Here is a 20939-nt window from a genome sequence, read left to right on the forward strand (position 1 = left end):
CGGTTCCAAGGGATCAGATACCTTCTTCTGACTGCTGCAGATACTGCACTCAAGTGATATAAGCAGCTAAGCACTCATACACATAATAAATAAAACAAAAAAAAAGGAAAGCAAACTAGAAGAGTAAAGAAAAACACCTGGATGATAGCTAATTGATTAACCTTGTTAAGCCACCCAGAAAATCTTGACCTGAGGGTTAGAAGCAAGACAGGAATGAAGTCAGTGAGGTTGGTGGAGCCTTGGGCTCGGGAGCCTGTTCCCATTCTGGGTACAAGAACTTCGCTCTGGATGTTATGGGGAAACACGCCACAAGCCAGAAGGCAGAGAGCTTCAGATGCGACACAGAGGACGTCGGAACTTCTGAGTCGCGAATGCTTGTTTCCGGAGGGAGTTTGAACGCGGAGACCCACTAAGAGAACCGATTTCCGGCATGGAGCTCTTCCGCGGCGGCGTTTCGGCGGCCGGACGCACTAGCTATGCGGCAGAAGCACTACCTTGAAGCGGCGGCTCGCGGCCTGGTGGAGAGCTGCCCTGGCCAGGCCCGCTACCTCCTGTAGGTGAGGGATGGAGGGCGGGCGGGCGGGCGGGAGGGCAGCCACAGTGCCCCGGCCTCACGCCTCTCTCTCTTTTGCAGTTGGGCCTACAGTTCGACACACGGTAAGGAGAACGCCGGCTGCTGTCTGCACCATTCCAGTGCTCCAGTGCTCCAAAAGAGAAGGCTGATCGACTTGTCTCATTAAAAAAAAAAAAAGTCCCAGGTTTCTCAATTGCATGAAAAACCCAAATCCTTTGTCTTAACCCTTAGCATTTGACACACTGGTTTTTTGTTTGTTTGTTTTATGTTTTTGTGCTTTCCCAGCGTGTATGTCAGGGCACCACATGCGTGCTTGGTGTTGCAGAAGCCAGAAGAGGGCGTTGGATCCCCTGGGACTTGAGTTGTAACTGGTTGTGAGCCGCCGCGTGGATCCTGGGAATTAAACCCGAGTCTTCCCCTAGAGCAGCAATTACTCCTAACCCATGAGCCATCTCCCCAGTCCCTAGATCAGTTTTTATTTTAAAATTTTATTCTGCTAAGTGTATAAATTTTGCCCTCCTGTCTGTACCACTTGGAAGCCTGGTGACCAGAAGAGGAGGATGAATACCTTGTAACTGGAGTTACAGACAAATGTGAGCTGTGCTAAGTGAGTGCTGGGAATCGAACCTGGGTCCTTTGGAAGAGCAGCCAGCTCTTAACTGCTGAGCCATCTCTCTAGCCCACACATATTTCTCTGTGTGTATGTTTATGTGCCCAAAGAAGTGAACGTTTAGAAGCCAGAGAATAGCTTTGGGGAACAGATTCTATCCTTCTACTAGATGAGTTCCTGGGGATGAACTCTGGTCTTCAAGCTTGGTAGGAAGTGTCTTGAGCCACAGAACCATCTCAACAGCACCACACTGACCAACGTTTCAGAAGTAGTTTGCACTTGTCTTCCAGATATCTACTTCTTTCTCCCGTACCTCAGTGTACTTTGTTGGTTCTCCTCATCTTCCAAGATCCAAATATTGTGGTGTCCCCAGAACTCAGTTCTTGGATGACAATTTTTCATTCAGTCTTAGGGTTGGATACAGTATACTGAGATCTTCCTAATTCCAGCCTCGATCTCTCCTCCAGATTAGACTCACATCCTCTCACTGCCTTCCTGACGTTCTTCCCACCGCAGTCAACAGTGACCCTGCCCTTACTCTGGAGCCATTCTTTACTCCCTAACATCACCTCTTCTCTTTGGTCCTCCCTGTGTGAGCCAATCACACTTTTACTCCATTGCTTCCAGCCTGGTCCAGTTAGTGCTTCCTTCCTAGATTACTGCTGTCCACATCCCTGCAGTCCATGTCTAAGCTAGATAAGCTCTCTGACATACTTCCAGCTTGTTCCTCAGCTCCAGCCACACCAGACCTGCTCCCTGGTGTGGTCCAGGGCTTTTCCAGATGCCAGGTCATGCCTGGAACTCTCCACTACTGCCTGCTGTCATTTTTCACTGCAGATGTTATCTGATGAAGCCTTCCCTAGCCACCCTTCTTTAATTACAATAACCAGACCAACCTCTGATCCCCTTCCTTAGCCCCACCCCCGGCCCAGCACTTTGATGTTGTATGTCATCTGGTTGTCCTTTGTTCACATTCCCAAAAAGCACTGGTTGTACTAATTATAAGAGGAAGGGGTGGGGGAGGGAAACCCTATGCACTTCACTTTGTGGTAAATGTACTGATAACTAAGCAACAAATGGGCAAAGTAGTGAAAGCCAGCAACCTGCCCATCTGCTGCTGAAGGAGTGGAGGGAGGGAATTTTGTAAAGTACATTATTGCCACTTTGCTTTTATAAAGTTTCATACCTGGAGTTTGCTTCAAGAGACTATCTCCTGATATCATCAGTATATTTTTCTTTTTCTCATTTATGATGCCAGTTGTTTGAGGTAACAAAACATGCTGACTTGTTAATTTGACTTATGTAATTGTAGAGGAAAACAGCACTTTTCAAGAAACATGTCCATACTGCTTCCAGTTGTTGGTTCTGGATAACTCTAGAGTCCGCCTCAAACCCAAGGCCAAACTGACACCCAAAATACAGAAACTTCTTCATCGAGAAGCAAGAAATCATGCACTGAGTTTTAAAGAAGCAAAAGTGTTGAGAAAATACCAAGACTCCACAAGTGTGCTGGTAAGGTTGCAGCTCTGGAACATAGAAACATGGTGTCATTTTGTCTTCTTTCCCTTAGGCTGGAAATCAGCCTGCCAGCAGGGAGTTATAATGGTACATCTGGACTGTCAAGAGTACACACATAATGTTTCTGTGATAGCAAGTCACCAAGGGCATGCTTCCTCTTCCTTATTTATTTAGAGACAGGGTTTCTCTGTGTAGCCCTGACTGTCCTAGAACTCACTGTGTAGACCAGGCTGGCCTCGAACTCAAGAGATCTGCCTGCCTCTGCCTCCTGAGTGTTGGAATTAAAGGCTTGGGCCACCACACCAGCTAGTTTATTTTTATTTTTGATAACTGCCTAAAAACCAAAGGTTGATAATCTTACCTGCTCACGTTACTGTTGAGCACAGTATTTTCAGTTTTGAGAATTCCTTGTGTTTGTCAGTGTACCTCACAGGATCAGTCACCACTTAATCATTTCTTCAGTGATCAATACTTTCCTCCAAACCAACCTTCTATATGAAGTCCTACTATTAGCATGTAATTCTTGTCCACCCAGCAAAGTGTTTAATAGCGGGGTACAAAATGGAATAAAACAAAAACTCCCTAGGGCCCACTATCAGGTATATTTTCTACCTTGCATGCTCTGTGTGAACAGTATCAGCTTACTCAAGTGCATGTAGGCAATGGACATTCCAATAGCTTAGGTCTGGCCTAAGAAGGGTCTTGCTATGTAGCCTAGACTGGCTTTAAACCTACCGTGTAGCCTAGGCTGACCTCAACCTATGAGCCTCCTGCCACAGGAAATGTTAGAAAACCTCACTGCAACACATTTGGAAAATGTTCCTACAGGAAAGTAAGTCTTCTGAGGTTTTACTTTGCTGAAGTATACTCTACTATATTTTAGTTAGAGATCACTAGAAAGGCTCAGGGGATGTTTTGCTGATTTATCTTAATCTTTATATAGCCTTTTTCCCCAAAACAATAAGGCAGCAGGCCTTTATGCAGATTACTATAGTCACTATTGCCGTGATAAAACACCATGACCAAGGCAACTTATAGAAGAAAGTGTTTAATTAGGCTTACAGTTCCAAAGGGCTAGATTCCATAGTGGCTGAGTGAAGAACAGCTGAGGGCTCACATCTTGATCCACAACCTTGAGGTAGAGAGAGACACTGGGAGTCACTGTCTTTTGAAACCTCAAAGCCCGCCCCCCAGTAGCACACTAGATCCAACAAGGCCACACCTCCTCATCCTTCCCAGTTACACCAACTGGATACCAAGTGTTCGAGCATATGAACCTATGGGTCATTCTTACTCAGACACCACACAGACCTTCGCTTGCACTTTTGTCTGTGTTTGAAATCTGAGTCCCTCTTGCCGAACTAGGTTATGTTCTACCGAGTCTGTGAATGAGCTATGTACAAAAGGCATTTAAGTACTAAGTGGACCATGTCTTAACGGTGCATCCTACTGGGCTGGAGAGAGAGCTTAGCAGCTAAAAAGCATTTGCTGCTTGTCTGATTCCCAGCAGCCATTCCAATAACAACACAACCTATACCCTCCACTGGCAAAAATAAGTAGTAGATCTGAACACTATGGAGAGAGCTAATTTCTAGAAGCAATGATGGAAACTGAAAGGTTTTATTAGTCACACCAACATTTACAGAACCACTACAGATCTGAAGGCACTACTTAAAATGTCAGTGATCTGTAATGTTTTATTGGGAAAAAGAAAACTAGAGTACACTAGCTAGAAAATAGTCACTCTCTACTGCTGTTATAAAGTATATCCAAATGTTAGTGTCTGGTCTCCCATCCCCAGTTCCCACACAAACCAGTTTAATGTTGAGGGAGTACAGTTCATGGTATTTTTTTAAATTATTGTATTTTTGAGATCATAATATTACACCATTTCCTCCTTCCATATCTCCCATATACCCTTATTGTAGTCTTTCAAATTCATGACCTTTTTTGTTACGTGTGTGTGTGTGTGTGTGTGTGTGTGTGTGTGTGTGTGTATGTGTGTATTCCTAAATATATAACTGTTCAGTCTGTATAATGTTGCTTGCATATGGATATTTCCAGGGCTGACCATTTGGTATTGGATAGACAGTTGGTGAGCTCTTCCCTGGGGAAGACTATTTCTCTTGCTCTCCACATTCCTTAGTTGCCTATAGTTCTTTGTGTAGTTTTTTTTTTTTTTCTATCAGACTTTGGTCGCTAAACAGTGTCATCACATGCATTGTGTAGGATTTTTAAAGCATTTAAAATATAAACACTTAGCCAATACCTTCTTATGGGCGATTCTGTTTTAATTTGTCTTGTCTGATTCCTCCTGGTAGATTGCCAACTCCAGGGGCAGCCTCTGTGCTAACTTGCCTCTGCCATACTGACATAGGGCCTGAGGAAACCCGGGCTTTACTGAGTTACATTACCAGAGAACTCATGGACCAACTTCTTTTTGTGGTAGCTGGTTACCTGCAGAACGTGCAACAGAACAGTGAGGCACCATGGAAAGAGTAGAAGCTTCCTGTCAGCACTGAAGAGCAATGCTGCCCCTGCTACCAACAGAGCCAACCTGAAAACACCACAGAGAAAGACTCCAGGCTCCACACACCCAATGTGTCACAGTATGTCCGGTTCCAAAGGCAAGAACCCCTCCTTGACTATCAGGTACCTTACCTTAGCTGCTCTGAAGTATGGAATACCATTTACTGTGCACTCCTGAGTACTCCGTGTTCCAGGCCTTGGCACATTTCCTCTGTCCTCAACTCGCGTCGGTGCCCATGGCTCCCATGCAGTCTCTCCCAGCACCTGACACAGGTCCACAGCCAACCAGCACATCTTCCCTTCCTGCTGTGAAACTCTGAACCAGATGCCCTTACTTACTTAAAATGCAGGAGGGTCGGCAGCCTCTACACTCTACTCTTCGTTGTCAGCTCCTACCTGTTCTTTCCTCCTCCTGCTGCTGCTGCTGCTGCTGCTGCTGTCCTGGGCCAGGTCCTCGTGACCTGTCACGACTAGGACAGTGATCTGATGAAGACACGGCTGACGTGCAGCTCCATGAGCAGCCTTTAACCCTGACTGTGGCCTGGGTCAAATACATGGTCATGGCTCCCCAGGCCTGCACCTGCCTGCCCGGTGTGTCACCTCTGCTTACTCTGTGCCACCAAACCTGAAGCCCCACGCCACGTTTCCAAACTGTTACTCTTTCCTTTGTCACAGATCCTTGATGAAATCTAACTGAACAGAGGTTTGCCAGAGATGCCAAGTTTTCATTCTAGGAATCCTGGGTACTTTGTCATTGTGATAGTCAGACATTTACGTGCAATCCCATAGACACTGTTAAGAATTTGGAATATTTTGTTACAAAAAAAAAAAAACTGTGCTCAGTATCTTAAGCATAAACAACAAAATCTAGCAAGGACTCAATTATTTCTGTTTAATGTTTGAAATTTCTATTAAGCTCCAAGTTTATGATACTGGGTTGAAATGTCAAGTTTTACATATATTATTGATTTTAGTCAATATTTAGTGTAAGAATTCAACAGAAAATTTCACTTTTTGTGTAAATGTGGATAAAGGAAAATTTGGTGTATTTAAAACAATTTCGTTGCATTTGGAGGTACTAGGAAAGGGTCCAGTTGGTAGTCCTTGCTTTCTAAGCACAAAGACCTGAGTTCATATCCCCAGCACCCACATGAACACTCATACTCATGGTGAATGGCTTATTCTGTGGATGTTGTGGAGTGTGTCCTCTGTACCTGGCACTATCTAAAAGCACCAGAATCTAGACCTAATAGGCTGGTGCCTGTCCTACAGCACTGCCATTTTAATGGTGGGAGACTTGGTGGAAGGGTGCCTCCCCAAGACCTTTCACTGTAGAGGAGTGAAGTTGTCTTCAGTTGTAAGGATGGAATGTTCTTAAAGGTCTCACTTACAACTGTCATGAACCCTGCAGTCAAGTGTAAAGAGCACTCAGCCTGACATTACCTGCAGGTTTATCTTTCAGGTGTCATAGGTGCTTCAAGAACCGTCCAGTGCACCTCCTAAATGGTGCCAGAATCCGACATTCCATGAGGTTTTTGTTGTTGTTAATGAGAATTACTCTGATGAGGACGCCAGTGCCCATACAGAGCTGTAATGCAGAGTGTGCTGTACGAGTAGAAGCTGCTGGGAGCGGTTCTCTAAGCAGGAAGAGTGTTTTGTCCTTTGGCGATGTGTTAACAGTAGTTCTCTCGTTTCAGAACACCTACATCTGGACAGTCAACACCCATTTGCTCCTCAAGGAATTCGAGCAAAAGAAAGAAACACTTCTCTCAACTGAAAGCTCTGCTTAGTCAGAGTGCATCTGAGAAGACCCCAAAGCTGGACTTCAGGCACTTCTTATCTTCTCTGTGAAGAAAACGGCCTTTGCAAGGACTGCCTAGTGCAGTTCTGAGACTCAAGTTAGTCACCAGCTTTTGTCTCACTTTGATGTCTGAGCACATGGAAACTAGGTCCAAAAGCAAGCTCTTCCGAGCATCCTTCATTGCTCCTGTGGAAAATGCCTCATTAAATCGAGTGACTGGGGCTTCCCTGCGTGAATGTGAAGATCAAAAAACAAACGACCAGACCAGAGAGATGGTTGCCATGCCTGACAGCCTATATCAATCTCCAGGACCCACATGAGTGTCTCCCCCCACCCAACACACACACATATATACAAAAGAATGAATGTAATAAGGGGTTTTAAAACCTGTGATAGTTCTTACAGTAAAGGTATAACGGATATTGAATGGTAGCATTTACTTCAATTTTTAGTTTTTATTGTCATTTCTTTCAAAAGGAAACAGATCTTCACTCATGAAGGTTTCTTCCATGTGTCAATAACTATCGCTAATATAGAAAAAGAATCAAGTGTATGTCCTCAGTCATATGCATAATATAACAATACTAGTAACTGAACATTTCACATTTTGAAAACAAAAATGAGTACCTGCCCCCTCCCTCCCCCTTCTGGTTTTGAACTCGGGACCTCTTGTGCTAGGCAGGCCGTATACAAAACTGTAAGAACTGGGCTAAGAGTGAAGCCCGGTAGCGGTGCTGAGCCAGGTGTGCCTGCAGCATCGACCCTGTCACCACAGAGCCTCTCATGACCTAGATGAGGAATTCTGCGGTGTTTCCTAGGTAACACAGCCTCCTTACTGGTCACTGCAACCCATCAAGACTTTCACCCAAACAGATAGGAAAGGAACACATCGATTCTGTTCCAGCCCCATTTAGCTGATAGTACTGCCAGAGGGCTGTGTTTATTTATGAGAAACATGGTGCAGACAGATATGACACTTGGTCCTTCGAAGGGGAACATGGTGGGATCTGAGACAAAACGAACATCTGGGAAGCTCTTCAATGCTTTATTTTCTGGTTGAAGAGCTTGGGGTAACATAATTCTGAGCATTAGTTCTGTTGGATCTTCAGGATAATGACAGGATGTCTTCTTAGGAACTTTTTTCTTTTTTTAATTCCAACACTTTAAGTAATTACTGAAGAAATGTTTCAATTTTTCCTTTTGCCAATGAAAGTACACTTGCCACAGGGAGTCTTAGAGAACATAAAATACGAATAACATTTTCATTCAGCAGCATATAAAAAAAGCTCATTTTAAAAAATATTTTCAAAATATTTTATTTGCATTTGTGTGAAGATGTCAGATCTCCTGGAATGGGAGTTTCAGACAGTTGTGAGCTGTCATATGGGTGCTGGGAATTGAACCCAGGTCCTCTGGAAGAGCAGCCAGTGCTCCTAACCCCAGAGCCATCTCTCTAGCCCCAAAACTTTTTTAAAAAAAGAATTATTATGTACACAGTGTTCTGCCTGCATATATGCCTACATGCCAGAAGAGGGCACCAGATCTCATTATAGATGGCTGTGAGCCACCATGTGGTTGCTGGGAATTGAACTCAGGACCTCTGGAAGAGCTGCCAGTGCTCTTAACCAATCTCTGAGCCATCTCTCCAGCCCTTCAAAACTTTTAAAAGCAAGATTTCAAGTGTAATCATAAATACTCATAAAGTGATATCATAAATACTGTCTGTATCCCCACATGGTACACCAATGGAATGAAGACAAAGCAAGAAAAATCAAGTCATGTTTTAAACAAATGTTTGATAAATGTCTACAACTTTGTAAGCAACTAAAGTTGCTGAAATGGCAGAAAACAAGCACTAGAGTATTCAGATGTCATTAACTGCCAAAAATAGACCTCAGAAATGTTTATTTCATATATGACTGAGGGTAACATCTAAAACTAAAGTCGCATGCCTGTTGCACTGTTTATTTGAAAAAGCAACCAACTATAAAGATGCTAAAAGTATTCCAGGAGGGCTGAAAGGATGACCAATAAGTAGAAGCACTTACACCAGACCCGACGGCCTGAATTAATCCCTAGGACCCACATGGTGGAAGGAGAGGACCAATACCTACAAGTTGTCCTCCGACCTCTACACATGCACTGTGGTATGTGCCTGTACCCCACACAATGTATGTGCATTACCACATGAGGCCTGGAGAGAGTGCACTGATTAAGAGCACTTACTGTTCTTACAGAGGGACCCAGGTTTGCCATCACCGATATGGTGGCTCACAACCGTCTGGAATTCAAGTTACAGGGGATCAGATGCCCTCTTCTGAGCTCCCCGAACAACAGACATGCACCTAGTACACATCCATACAAACATGCAAAACACTAATACATAAATACATCTAAAAAAATCCAAAATGAAAATACTTTCCCTAACCTGTAAAAACATTACTTTAAACACTGTTACTAAGTGGTATGCTTTGAAGTGTGTACTATTTAGAAATGGTTTAACTCCGGCACTGCACCATATTACTAAAAGTGCTGGTTAGGAGAAAAATCATGTTAATGAACCAATAAGCCCAGTCACTGGAAGTTAGCTTTCTATCAGTTGGTAGTGGGGAATTAGATGACTGGAAAGACACTGTTTTATACTACTGACTTAAAATTTTACTGCAACTATAATTGTTCTTTTAATGCACATAAAAGGAAGCACAGGCAAGTGCTGACGACTGCAGTCTGTCTTCCTTAATGGTACTGAAGACATTCAGACTAGCACCTCAAACAGTAAGAATGCTAAGCATTTGTTGCTAACTTGGGCATCTAGGCCAAAAGACAGGGACATGGTCATGAAGCTTACCTGAGGTCCCACAACACTCGAATACCAGCTCAAAAACAAGATGAATAGTGTTAGCTGCAGCTCAAATCTGAAAACCACAACCAAAACCCAACTCCCCTATTTATGGCAATATAGTGAACGTAGTAAATTATACAACAAATAGCAGTGTGAGTGATCTAATAGCTTGGTCCCAGCAAAGATTTTACTGAACACAGTGACGCATGCCTATAATCCCTGAATTCAGGAAGACTGTGAGTTCAAGGCCAGCCTAAACTGTACGGTGAGACACTGCCAACAAGCAACAGTAAAAAGAGATCACTGATGAAAGGAGACAACCGATGACAGTGTTATTGGGGAAAGCCATAGATTAGTGTCTGACTCTTATTCCCCTCAACTGTACTTCCATAAGTAAGGGACAGTTTTATTCAGGGAACAAAGAAACTGGAATATAGCTTGGTGGGAGAGTGACCATGATGGGCAAGGTACTGGGTTCCACCTTCAACAGCACACACACAGGAAGACAGAATTACCTGAATATAACAGTATTTCTAGATATGTCTGGATTCCCTAATGGTTCTGAATCACATAGTTATTTACATTAATTCAAAATTTCGGTTTTTTATTTTTCCATAGAGCACAGAATTCAAATGTGATAATTCTAAAATTTGTTGCATACCCCACTTTAGCAAGTGATTAGGATCGCTATTGGATGCTTAGGATAGGATGTTCAGCAGCTAGAGAGATGGTTCAGCAACCAAGGAGTACTGCTCTTGCAGAGGGCCTGAGCTGTGCTCTGAGCACCAACTTCAGACAATTCACACTGCCTCTAACTCCAGCTCTAGGGGTATCCAAAACCTCTGACCTGCAGGTACATGTGTACACACACACACACACACACACACACACACACACACACACACACACAGCTCTAGGGGTATCTAAAACCTCTGACTTGCAGGTACACGTGTACACACACACACACACACACACACACACACACACACACACAGGATAAAAAAACAAATGTTCTTTTAAAAAAATGTTTTAAAAAAAATCTTAATTATCTAGGATTCGTTTAAGAAGTGCATGTCCCTAACTTGGATACTGCAACCCTGTAAACCTGGGACCAATAATTTGCACTAAGAACAAGTTCTTGGCCAAGGCTAATGGCTCTGATCTAATACACCCCTGGCTTAGAAAAATAAATTCTGAAAAGTGTATTATTCCATTCCTACTGGTCTTTAGATATTTTGAAGACACCAGTGCAGCTGAATGATAATCTCTGTGCCTCAAAAGATGCTCCATCAAACATCATTTGAAATCATCTCTATCAGCAGTTCATTCTTGCTGCCGCTCTGTACACACCTATAATCACACACACACACAAAATTTTTTAAATGCCTTTTCAACATCCCTAACTCGCAAGGGAGTAAAGGAATGTGTATGGTCTCATGTAATCTAAGGTTTAAAGGTGGGGATAGAAAGGAAATAAACAGAGCAAGTCCAGCAATTAATATTAGAACCGAGGAGGCAGAAGGGACAGTGAATAGAAAAGGGAAGAGACAAGACAGCACCAGCTAAAAGCAGAACCAACAGGTTAAAAAGTGCAATCAAGGGCAGTCCAAATCAACACCAGCATTGAGCAGGCTGAGGCAGGGAGACCCCACCCCTAGGCCAGCCTCTGTTCTTTGGGAAAGCCTATTAGAAAAAAAAAAAAAAAAAAAAAAAAAAAACCAAGGGGGAAAAGAAGGCGGCAGGGCAAAGCTGGCCTGGGGAACTGAGGGTTACATATTAATCAGGGAAGTATAAACGTGAAGGAGAAGTGAGAAGGTTCAAAGTTGGCATGCAGACCCTTGGGAGCCCCTCACATGGACACTGGGCCTGCCTCTTTGCAGTCTCCTGCATCCTGAGACAATCTGTAGCTACAGATGAAACCTACGCTCTAAAGGAGTAATGGGAAGGGGAAGCACATGAATTCAGATGAAGTGGCCAAACGCCATCGAGGAACGGGGCACTGGACGAGGACTTCCCAGATTGCAAGACTCAGGACGTTTTGACTGAGTTTTCAGTATGTGTTCAAGTGGTGTGTGTTACGTCATCTAACCAAGTCTTAGGCTTCTTCACAAGCACTCTACACCTGAACTACGTTCTCAGCCACAGCTGAGGCTTATCAAACTCTAGCCAACACAGATTTCTATTATTTCCCAATTTAAGCTTCAGGTATTAATTGGATATGTCCACCTGAAAGCACTTAGCCGATGCTAGGCATGTAACAAATATCTATTCTCTGCCCCCAAGGAACAAACTATGGAATGAACTATAAAACCTGTACTTCATTATTGCCCATGATCGCTTAAATATTTGTGTGTGTGTGTGTATGTGTATGTGTGTGTGTGTGTGTGTGTGTGTGGTATATGTGCCCAAGCTGAGGCTAGAATAGGGTACTGGGTTTCTTCCTGTTTTTCTCTGCCCCACTGCCTTGAGATAGGGTCTCACACTAAACCTGAAGCTATCCTGGCTATCGTAGCTGGCCAGGGAGCTCCTGGGATCTGCCTGTGTCCACCCCAGTACTGGCACTTGTAGGCATGCCCAGCTTTTAATGCAGGTGCTGGGGAATCAAACTCAGGTCCTCATGTTTACACTGCAAGGGTTCTTACCCACTGAGCTGTTTCCCCAGGCCCTGCTTAAATACCTGAGGTAAGAATCTGGTGCTTAGCCATCTGCAGTTTACTAAATGCCATGGTGATACTGATCGTCCTACATACAAGTCTGGACTACTGACCAAGTAACAGAAACCCCTTTTTGTAGTTTCTGCTTCACTGACACTTCCAGGACTTTGCCAGCTCCCTCCCCTTAGTCCCACGCCTTCCTGTCCTTTACCCAATGAATTAGATTCACAAAAACACACACACAAAAACTCTTCAAAAAGAACATAAAACTTTATTAAGATCTTATACTGTCATCAGATACAGCTAAGGAAAGGGTTTGTAAAAGACAGGGAGAATCCTCTTCCCGTGTGCTTCTGCCACCTCAGCCTGGATGGGAGCAAAAGCTCTGTAGAAATAAACCAGGAACTGACAGGAACTATACAGAGAGCTGAGTTCACCGTCAACAGCTTCTTTGTAGAGCACAACCAGGAAGCCGGGCTCATCTCAGGAGTACCTGCTACCAGCCAGGAGAGCAGGGCTTTGTGACTTCACATCCTGTCCATCAGAGCGGGAATTCAGGAAGGCCTCCGGCCTCCCAGTCACTGTCCTCCGGTCCAGACTTCTCAGACAGTCCATGAACCACACCCGGTGACACTGCTCAGACAGTGACAGCAGACAACATTCTCTGAACTCTGAAAACCATGGTGGCCAGCTCATCTAGCTTTTGTTCCTTCTAAGGGGTTTCTTATGGAGAAGCCCTGACTCAACGCTGTGGAGCACTGTCACACAGGGGCAGGGGTGCTCTTCCTCAGGAAGGCTGGTGCAGAGCACAGCTCACTTCCAGGCTCCCATCTCCCCCTGTGGTTCTTTTACTTACTGTAGTGTTGCAGGAGCAGAGGGGCACCCGGAAATCTGTTCAAACTGCCACTGCAGACAGCTCTCTGCACTGTTCGTGGAGAAAAGAGGAACGGTGTCCATTCCCAGCACAGGACCTTGCTGCCAATGTGACACACTTTCCCCTGAGGGCCAGGACAGGTTGCTCTCACACTCCTAATCTGCCTCAGGTACATAGTGGAGAAAATGTCCATGATTTAGAGTTTGGTATTTTATACTCCTCACCTAAGCCCATTTCTTTTTTTTCTTCCTTTTTCTTTTCTTTTCTCTTTTTTTTTTTTTAAGGCAGGGTCTCACCATGAAACTAATGGCACGAATCTCACTCTGTAGAACAAGCTGGCCTCAAATTCAGAGACCCTACGTCTACCTCCCAAGTGCTGAGATTAAAGGCGTGCACCAGCACACCCAGCTTAGACTATCTCCTAAGGCTTACCATGTTAACTGCTGTAAGGCTGGAAAACCTAGTTCAGACTGTACAGTTTGTGTTCTGTTAGTGAGCTAACTAACAACTGAGGTTTGTGGGATTCAGGTTTTGAGTACTAGCATTTATCACAGATCTCATCAAGCTCTTTAAAAAAATAATACATTTTATCATAAATATTTAGATCAGATACTGGCATCAAAAGAGTATCTAAGTCTGTCTTCATGGTGAAAATATTTCAGCAAACTTCTAAAAGATTTTATATCTTCCCAAGAGTACACCATTTACAAATTTGTTTTAAATGGAAAAAAAGTATCTATCTTAGATGGATAAATCACCATGTCAGCAAATCATAAATAAGTTCAAGATACTGAAAAAATAAGTTAACACACAAAACTTTTGCTTTCAAAAACATCAATAACAAAAAACTAACTTACTTGGCATACTTTCAAACCAGGCATAACCAGGGTGTGTAATGTGCATCTGTCCACCCTCTGCCGCATCTTTTCTTCGATCCCTACACCTAGGGAAAAGACAGCAGCACTGGCAGACACCCCACTGTGAGCATCTGGCTGCCGCATGCACACAAGCCGGTGGCAGACAAATGGTACTCAGGATGTGCCATGAAGCCACTCCTCAGCCACCGTACAAGTGAAGTACATCCGTGGTCAAGTGGATTTGGCTCCCAGCTGAGCTTCAGTGGTGTGCACAGAGAACCTGCTATACATTCTCTGAGGAAATGTGTCCTAACTCCCAAAAGTTGTCTAAAGCACTGGAAGACAGGACATGCAGGGAATGGATGATGCCATACATGTAACTGTTTTGGAGAGAGGTCAGATTGTTAAAAGCACTGTTTCCCAATCTACTGGCTATTAAAGATAAATTATCTGTCATTCCTTCACATGTAAATTCATTTCAACTATAGTCACTAATACTGAGTAAGAAACAGAGTAGCCATTCAGAGTAGCAAGATATAATTGGCCTGTGGAATTTAAAAGGTGTTCTATTAACTAACTAGTTTGACTCTGATTACAATGAGAAATGCAAAGCAATGAAGGAGAAAAACCGTCCCCCTTGTCATTATCAAATACAAACCTGCAAGTTCACAATGTAACTTAAAAGAAAGCTGGAGAGCATGCACCTGCTCTAATGTTAACACCGGGATGGAGTAAAGGTACATTTGCTTTGTATTTACATCTGTAAACATACAAGTATAAAATTCACCAGATCTACCCTGTAGTATAGCACTGCTTAATTCCCAATATACAGTTATTCAAAAACCTTAAGGAAATAAAATGTTCCAGGGTACTTAAATGAACATATGGATACTGAGTTCTTGAGCTACTCAAGCTAAGTGCTATTTTACATTACATGGACGAGGGAATAAGCATGTCACTGTTTGTTTATTCCCCACGGCTGGTGTTTTGTTAAAGGATCAATGATACAAGGTGACTGACCTCACAGAAGTCAGTTGTGCTCTCGGTCTCTTGGTGGGACGTCAACACTTAGAACATTCTCAAAATCATGAAATGCACTTAGTTCTACAGTGTAATCAAGGGGTCTGTTTAACAGGCCTTTTGTTCTGGACTGGCATGTGGGATGGAATTACTCTATAGGGGAAATGCTCTATAGGCTTTAATTTGACCCTCCATGTGGCATCCATGTCTAGTGTTGTTACTGACCTCTAAGGAATAAAAAACTCAAAGGTATGAGGACACACAGAACCACTATTTGGGTGGTAAGAAGGGAAAAGGTGAGGTTGAAACATTTAGTTTCTTCTATAATCAAGTCCTAACAATACCATAATACAGTCTCATATCAGCTCTTGATCAGTTCTTCTCATTAGGAATTAGATAGTGTACAGTGATTAGATACTGAAAAAAAAATAAAGAAAAACAATTGAAAATACATGAAGAAACAGAAACAGAATTTCTCACAAGACCTTGGATCAAAAAACCAAACTTACAAAAAGATCTTTTGAAAATAATCACTATTTTAAGCTCATTAATACACAGAAATCACTTGGTTTTAACTAAGTCATGTTAACTCACTAGTAAAATAGTAAACAAACCAACACTTAAACCATTTTAGACTTCCTTGTCATTTCTTGCTTTAGGACCACTCTCTCAACACCGTACAAAAATAACTCTACAGGACTATTCACCTAACCTGTCTCCATGTCTGGCAAAGTCCTGGCCTTGGAGGAGACTGGCCATCAATCTTCACCGTAGATGTCCCCAGCAAAGGGCAGGTGCATGTGACTGCCAGTGACATTGGGCAGTCGAGACAAATCTGGCAGGCTCTGGATCCGGGCTCTGAGTTCTTTGCGCACCAGGGAAACTCTGGCTAGTTTGCGCTTGTATTCCTGCAACAACAAACCACTCTCGTTAGGCTTCATGTTGTAAAGGCAGTCAAGTCTTCAACTGATGCTCTGCAGAGAATGTATCATTCAGTCAGTGCCAAATAAAAGATCACTCCACTGTTTTAGTCAAAAGAGCTACAGAGGCAGTAGAGTATATTATATCCACGCATGAAAATATCATAATGAGCCAGGCAGTGGAGGCGCACACCTTTAATCCCAGCACTTGGGAGCAGAGCCAGGCAGATCCCTGTGAGTTCGAGGCTAGCCTGGTCTCACAAAGCTACACAGAGAAACCCTGTCTCGAAAAACAAAAAAAAAAAGAAAATATCATAATGAAACACACACACACACACACACACACACACACACACACACACACACACTTTCTTAAACTGAAATTTCGAAGTGTTTTCTGTGACTGCTGGCAATAAACCAATGCAGCATTATCAGTAACTGGGACTTTGTCTCCAATACAAACCAGCTGCTTCATAATACAGTACAGTTCTGTTGGGGATGGTAGGTTTGAGATGGGTTCCTGTAACCAAAGCTGGCCTTGATCCAGTATGTAGCTTGTGTCTCTGAGCCTGCTGCCTCCACCTCTGGCATGCTGGGATGACAGTCAAGCACCACCACACCCAGTTTATTGGTGCTGGAGACAGAGCGAGGTGGGGTTTTGCCTATACTAGGCCAGCACTCTACTGGGAGCACACTCCCAGCCCCTACGGTCTTTTCTCACTATCTCCACTTACTGCTTTAGAATTAAGGTCAGGACTATACCCCCACTGTCACTAATAAATGATACATTATTATACACACTTTGAAATTCTAATAGCTATATTTGAATGTAACTTACATTTGTAATGGTATGCATTTTCTTTTATGTATTTCAAAACATTTAACTTCAAATCGGTTACACAGATCACCAAACTGGGCATCAAAAGCACAAAATAAGGTTTAAAAAGGCTGGCAACCAGTAACCCAAGGAATGAGACTAAAAGTCAATCAAGATCATCTCTGGTTTAGCAGGAAGAGAAGATTATAGAAAAAGGTATTTCTCACTCTAAGAGAATGCTAGAGATCCTTAATTAAATGCCCCAGGAGAGCAGGTGGAAATCCCCACTTTTTTTTAGCCAAGAGAGATGAGGCCTGAGGCGGAAGCAAAACAGTGGGTATGTAAAACCCTTCTTCAGTGTACCTCACTCAGTGCTGACTGCACACCTCTATCTCCTTAGGCATTGCTAAGGAGAACCCACCTGACTGTTTGGAAATAGAAAACTATTGGCCCCAATACTCATCGGTATCTGAGAATATCTGGAAAAGTGTCCAGACCCTGTGAATTTTATAAAACGCCTCCCAAATGATGCTGGCAGCCAGAATTGTGAGCCATTTCTCTATATTTTTGATGCCTAAAACAGTATCAATGATGGAGCAGTCTTGGTACTTCTAAGCCTCTTCTTCTACACAAGAAGAATTACCCGGCAGGGCTGAGGAGGATCTAAGAGAACTGGGCACATTAGCTGCAAAACACCAGATAGCCACGAACATGAGAGGTATCAACAACCTCACCTTTCCAACCAATTATGATGTCAAGCTGCACTAAGAGATGTTTCAAGGGCCCTACAGTCTCAAAGGTTGACTCCTTTCTTGCCAGTGACATAGTCTTAGAATACTCAAGGTGTTCCTCACCATGGTAGCTGAGTGGTATACACAATACATTTAGAAGCAGGAGAACAGATTTCTAACTACGCACTTCTAAACATCTGAGTGGTAGCGCTTGCTTGCCTTGCCTGTGCAAAGCCCTGGTTCACTCATTAGTAACAGGGAAAACACTGTATTTGAAAGAGGGGAGATGTACAATGAACTACTAGAATATCTTGCTGTTTCTGATATAATTTCACTGTGTAGCCTAGGCTCCAACCCCCAGAGTGACCTTAACCAAAGGAAAACTTGAATCCTTTTCTCTGCAAATTTTACTTTTCCATCTTATCTAATTTATTATCAGGTAGCCAGTTTTAAATACTGAAGTACAGCCAGGTTTAGTGGCACCTTTAATCCATGTGCCCAGGAGGCAGGAGCAGGTGTTCTCTGTGAATTCAAGACCAACCTAGCGTACATAGTGAATTCTAGGCCAGCCAGAGTGACAAAGTAAGAACAATGCCTCAAATAATAAATAAATAAATAAAATGTTAAAAGTATAACATAACACTATAGACTAGAGCATATGCTTCAAATAGGATCTGTGTGTGAGAACGAAGGTAAGAATTAGACGGGGCAATAATGCTGACATTTTTGTATTTGACATTCTGTGGTTTTTGTAACCCTGTGTATTTAAACTGTTAATGAAAACTGAAAATAACCTCTACCTAGCTAGTATAACCAGTTTTTTTTTTCAATGTGCCATTAAATTACTCTACAACCTTAGTCCCACACTGTTCTGACCTCCACACAAGCAACATGGCACACAAATCCGTGCATACACAGAAGACATTCAGTTTTGAAAAGATATGGGCTTTTTCAGAGCCCTAGGCAACTTCCTCACAACATTTTCCTAATTTTAAATTGCTACCTATCAAACTTTGACTGTGTCATCCTTTGTCTTTCTCAAAAACAGCACATACCACTATTCACTTCATATATCTAAGCTAACTCAATTTAAAAAAAAAAAAAAAATCTCCACTGAAAGAAATAAACCCTAAGCAATCACGTGTGCTACCCTGGGAATTAGTCCTAACTTTGGTCTTTTATGTCTCCAGCAGTCTGCTCATTCACAAAGACCCACATTTCTCACCCCAGCTTACTGACCTCTGTTCACTGGCAGTCTCAGCCCCACAACCCTCAAGCTTCCAGTCTCTTCAGTTCCAGTTTCATACACGCTCACCTGCACTGGTTCAACCCATACCCTCCATCCTTAAAAATCCTACCCATAAACCAAGTGTGCTACACACCTTTAATCCCAGCAAAGAGGCAGAGGCAGTAGGATCTCTGAGTCTGAGGCCAGCCTGGTCTATTTGGAGTTCCAGGAAAGGCATAGCTACATAGACACCCCATCTCAAACCAAGTGCTGAGGGGCTGCAAGATGGCTGACTCAGCTGTTAAAAGCTAGGCCCAAAGGGGAGGTTGGTAACTTACCCATATGTTATAGGGCTATTTCACTGTCTAAAAAATTCCTGTGACCATCTTTCCACCTATGCACTAAGATGGGTCTGGCATCTTTGACAGCAGGAGCCTTCATCTTGCCATGCTTTATCATTGAGTTAAGATTCAGATTTAGAAGTTTCTAGCATGCCAAAGGCTTGGGCTCAAGCCTGGCACCAAAGGTGGTAGCAGGGGAAATACCTGTCCCTGTAGTGATATGATCAGCCTTGTAAACACTGCCAAGTGAGTTGGGACTTCAAACTAGACCTCTGTAGTCAACACTTACTGTATCTGAATATCACAGACAAGTTCATAAACTCCATCCTTTATGGACTGAATACCACCACCAACACTGCTTACTCTAGCCTAAGCTGACTTGCTATGTATCGTGCTCACTTTTCAAAGCTCATTCTTTCTAAATACTCTAAATACTACAGGACTGTTTCCAAGCTTCCTTATCTGTACTGGGGAGGAGGACAGTTCTCCTAAGTGCACTTTTCTCATGTTAACAGCAGAGCACCGAGTCATGAGGCCAGGAGATAAACCACTGCCTCCTCAGTCTTCTCCCTGTATGACCTCCAACAAGGGCTACCTCTGATTATCCAAGTCTCCATGCCTTCTTTAAAAAGGACACCTGGTTTTACAGATCCATGACACTTAAATAACCTTGAACTTTCAAATCATGAATTGCTATGTCATTATCATTCTGCTGTAGCATCTGAATTAGCTCGAAATAAGCAGCTAGATTCACAGTAGTTCTCAAACTGCTTAACGCTGGATCTTTTAATACAGTTCCTTTTGCTGTGGCGACCCCCAAGCATAAAATTATTTTCACTGCTACTTCACAGCTGTAATTTTGCTACTGTTATCAACCATTGTAAATATGTTTTCCTGTGAAAGGGTCGTTTGTTCCCTGGGTTGAGAACCACTGAGCTAGAAGAATAAACTGCCCAGTCTGGGTGTAGTCATGCAAACTATAATCCCAGCACTTGGAAGGCACAGGCAAAGTAGCCTAAAGTTCAACACTAGCCTAGACTATATAGTGAGTATCAGGCCAGCTTGGGCTACAGAATTCTGGAGACCCTGTTTTAAGAGGGGGGAAAATTGTTATTTTAGGCCTCATATAGTTCTAAAACTCTTACTGATTTAAAGGGTTTTCTTGTTTTGTTTTTCAAGACAGGGTTTCTCTGTGTAGCCTTGGCTGCCCTGGAACTTGCTCTGTAGACCAGGCTGTCCTCAAACTCACAGAGGTCCGCTTGTCTCTGTTTCCTGACTGCTAGGATTAAAGGCATGTACCTCCACCGCCCGGCTGATTTAAATGTTTTTAAACTTGTACCTTTATTCTTCTTTTCTTAAAGATGCTCCTACTCCTGCCCTCCCTCTACATAAACAATTGTGACAAAAAAAAAAGAAAAAAGAAAGAAAACTGGGTGTGGTGGTACATGCCTAGACTTTCAGTACTTGGTAGGAATGAGGTAGGACTATAAATTGAAGCCGGCCTGAACTAGTGATATCTGGTCTCAAAACATAACTAAATAAAATACACATTTTTCTTAAAAAAAAAAAAAAATGAAAAACCTGCCAAAACAAAGGTGGAGAATTTCCACTGCATCCCCAGAC

At 43.0% G+C, this 20939-nt stretch overlaps 2 protein-coding genes across 8 annotated transcripts in view; one reads left to right on the forward strand and one right to left on the reverse strand.

Moving 5' to 3' along the window:
• Positions 1-234: 234 nt before the first annotated feature.
• Positions 235-7477, forward strand: C19H18orf21 (chromosome 19 C18orf21 homolog). 2 transcript variants are annotated; one of them, XM_028867171.2, is made up of 5 exons: positions 393-553; positions 635-657; positions 2497-2696; positions 5152-5354; positions 6929-7477. In XM_028867171.2, the coding sequence occupies exons 1-5, from the start codon at positions 477-479 to the stop codon at positions 7080-7082; spliced, it is 657 nt and encodes a 218-aa protein (XP_028723004.1). In that variant the 5' UTR covers positions 393-476; the 3' UTR covers positions 7083-7477. The 2 variants fall into 2 exon arrangements, with proteins under 2 accessions (XP_037052906.1, XP_028723004.1); XM_037197011.1 differs by lacking the exon at positions 5152-5354 and having other exon boundaries at positions 235-553.
• A 5302-nt stretch (positions 7478-12779) lies between these two features.
• The window catches only part of Rprd1a (regulation of nuclear pre-mRNA domain containing 1A), a 58281-nt gene continuing 50121 nt past the window's right edge, over positions 12780-20939 (reverse strand). Inside the window, exons 7-9 of one of the 6 annotated variants that reach the window (XR_005089475.1) lie at positions 15992-16187; positions 13385-13453; positions 12780-13161 (exon numbers count right to left, since the gene is read on the reverse strand). Coding sequence is in view for 3 of the 6 variants with exons in the window: in XM_028867169.2 (XP_028723002.1) it covers positions 16038-16187 (150 nt within the window). In the remaining 3 variants the exon portion in view is untranslated. Of the gene's footprint in view, positions 16188-20939 lie in introns of all 6 variants that reach the window. The other 5 variants (XR_005089474.1, XR_005089473.1, XM_028867169.2 and 2 more) reach the window with 5 other exon arrangements.

This window comes from Peromyscus leucopus, chromosome 19 (assembly GCF_004664715.2).
Source record: "Peromyscus leucopus breed LL Stock chromosome 19, UCI_PerLeu_2.1, whole genome shotgun sequence".
In the NCBI taxonomy this organism is placed as follows: Eukaryota; Metazoa; Chordata; class Mammalia; order Rodentia; family Cricetidae; genus Peromyscus; species Peromyscus leucopus.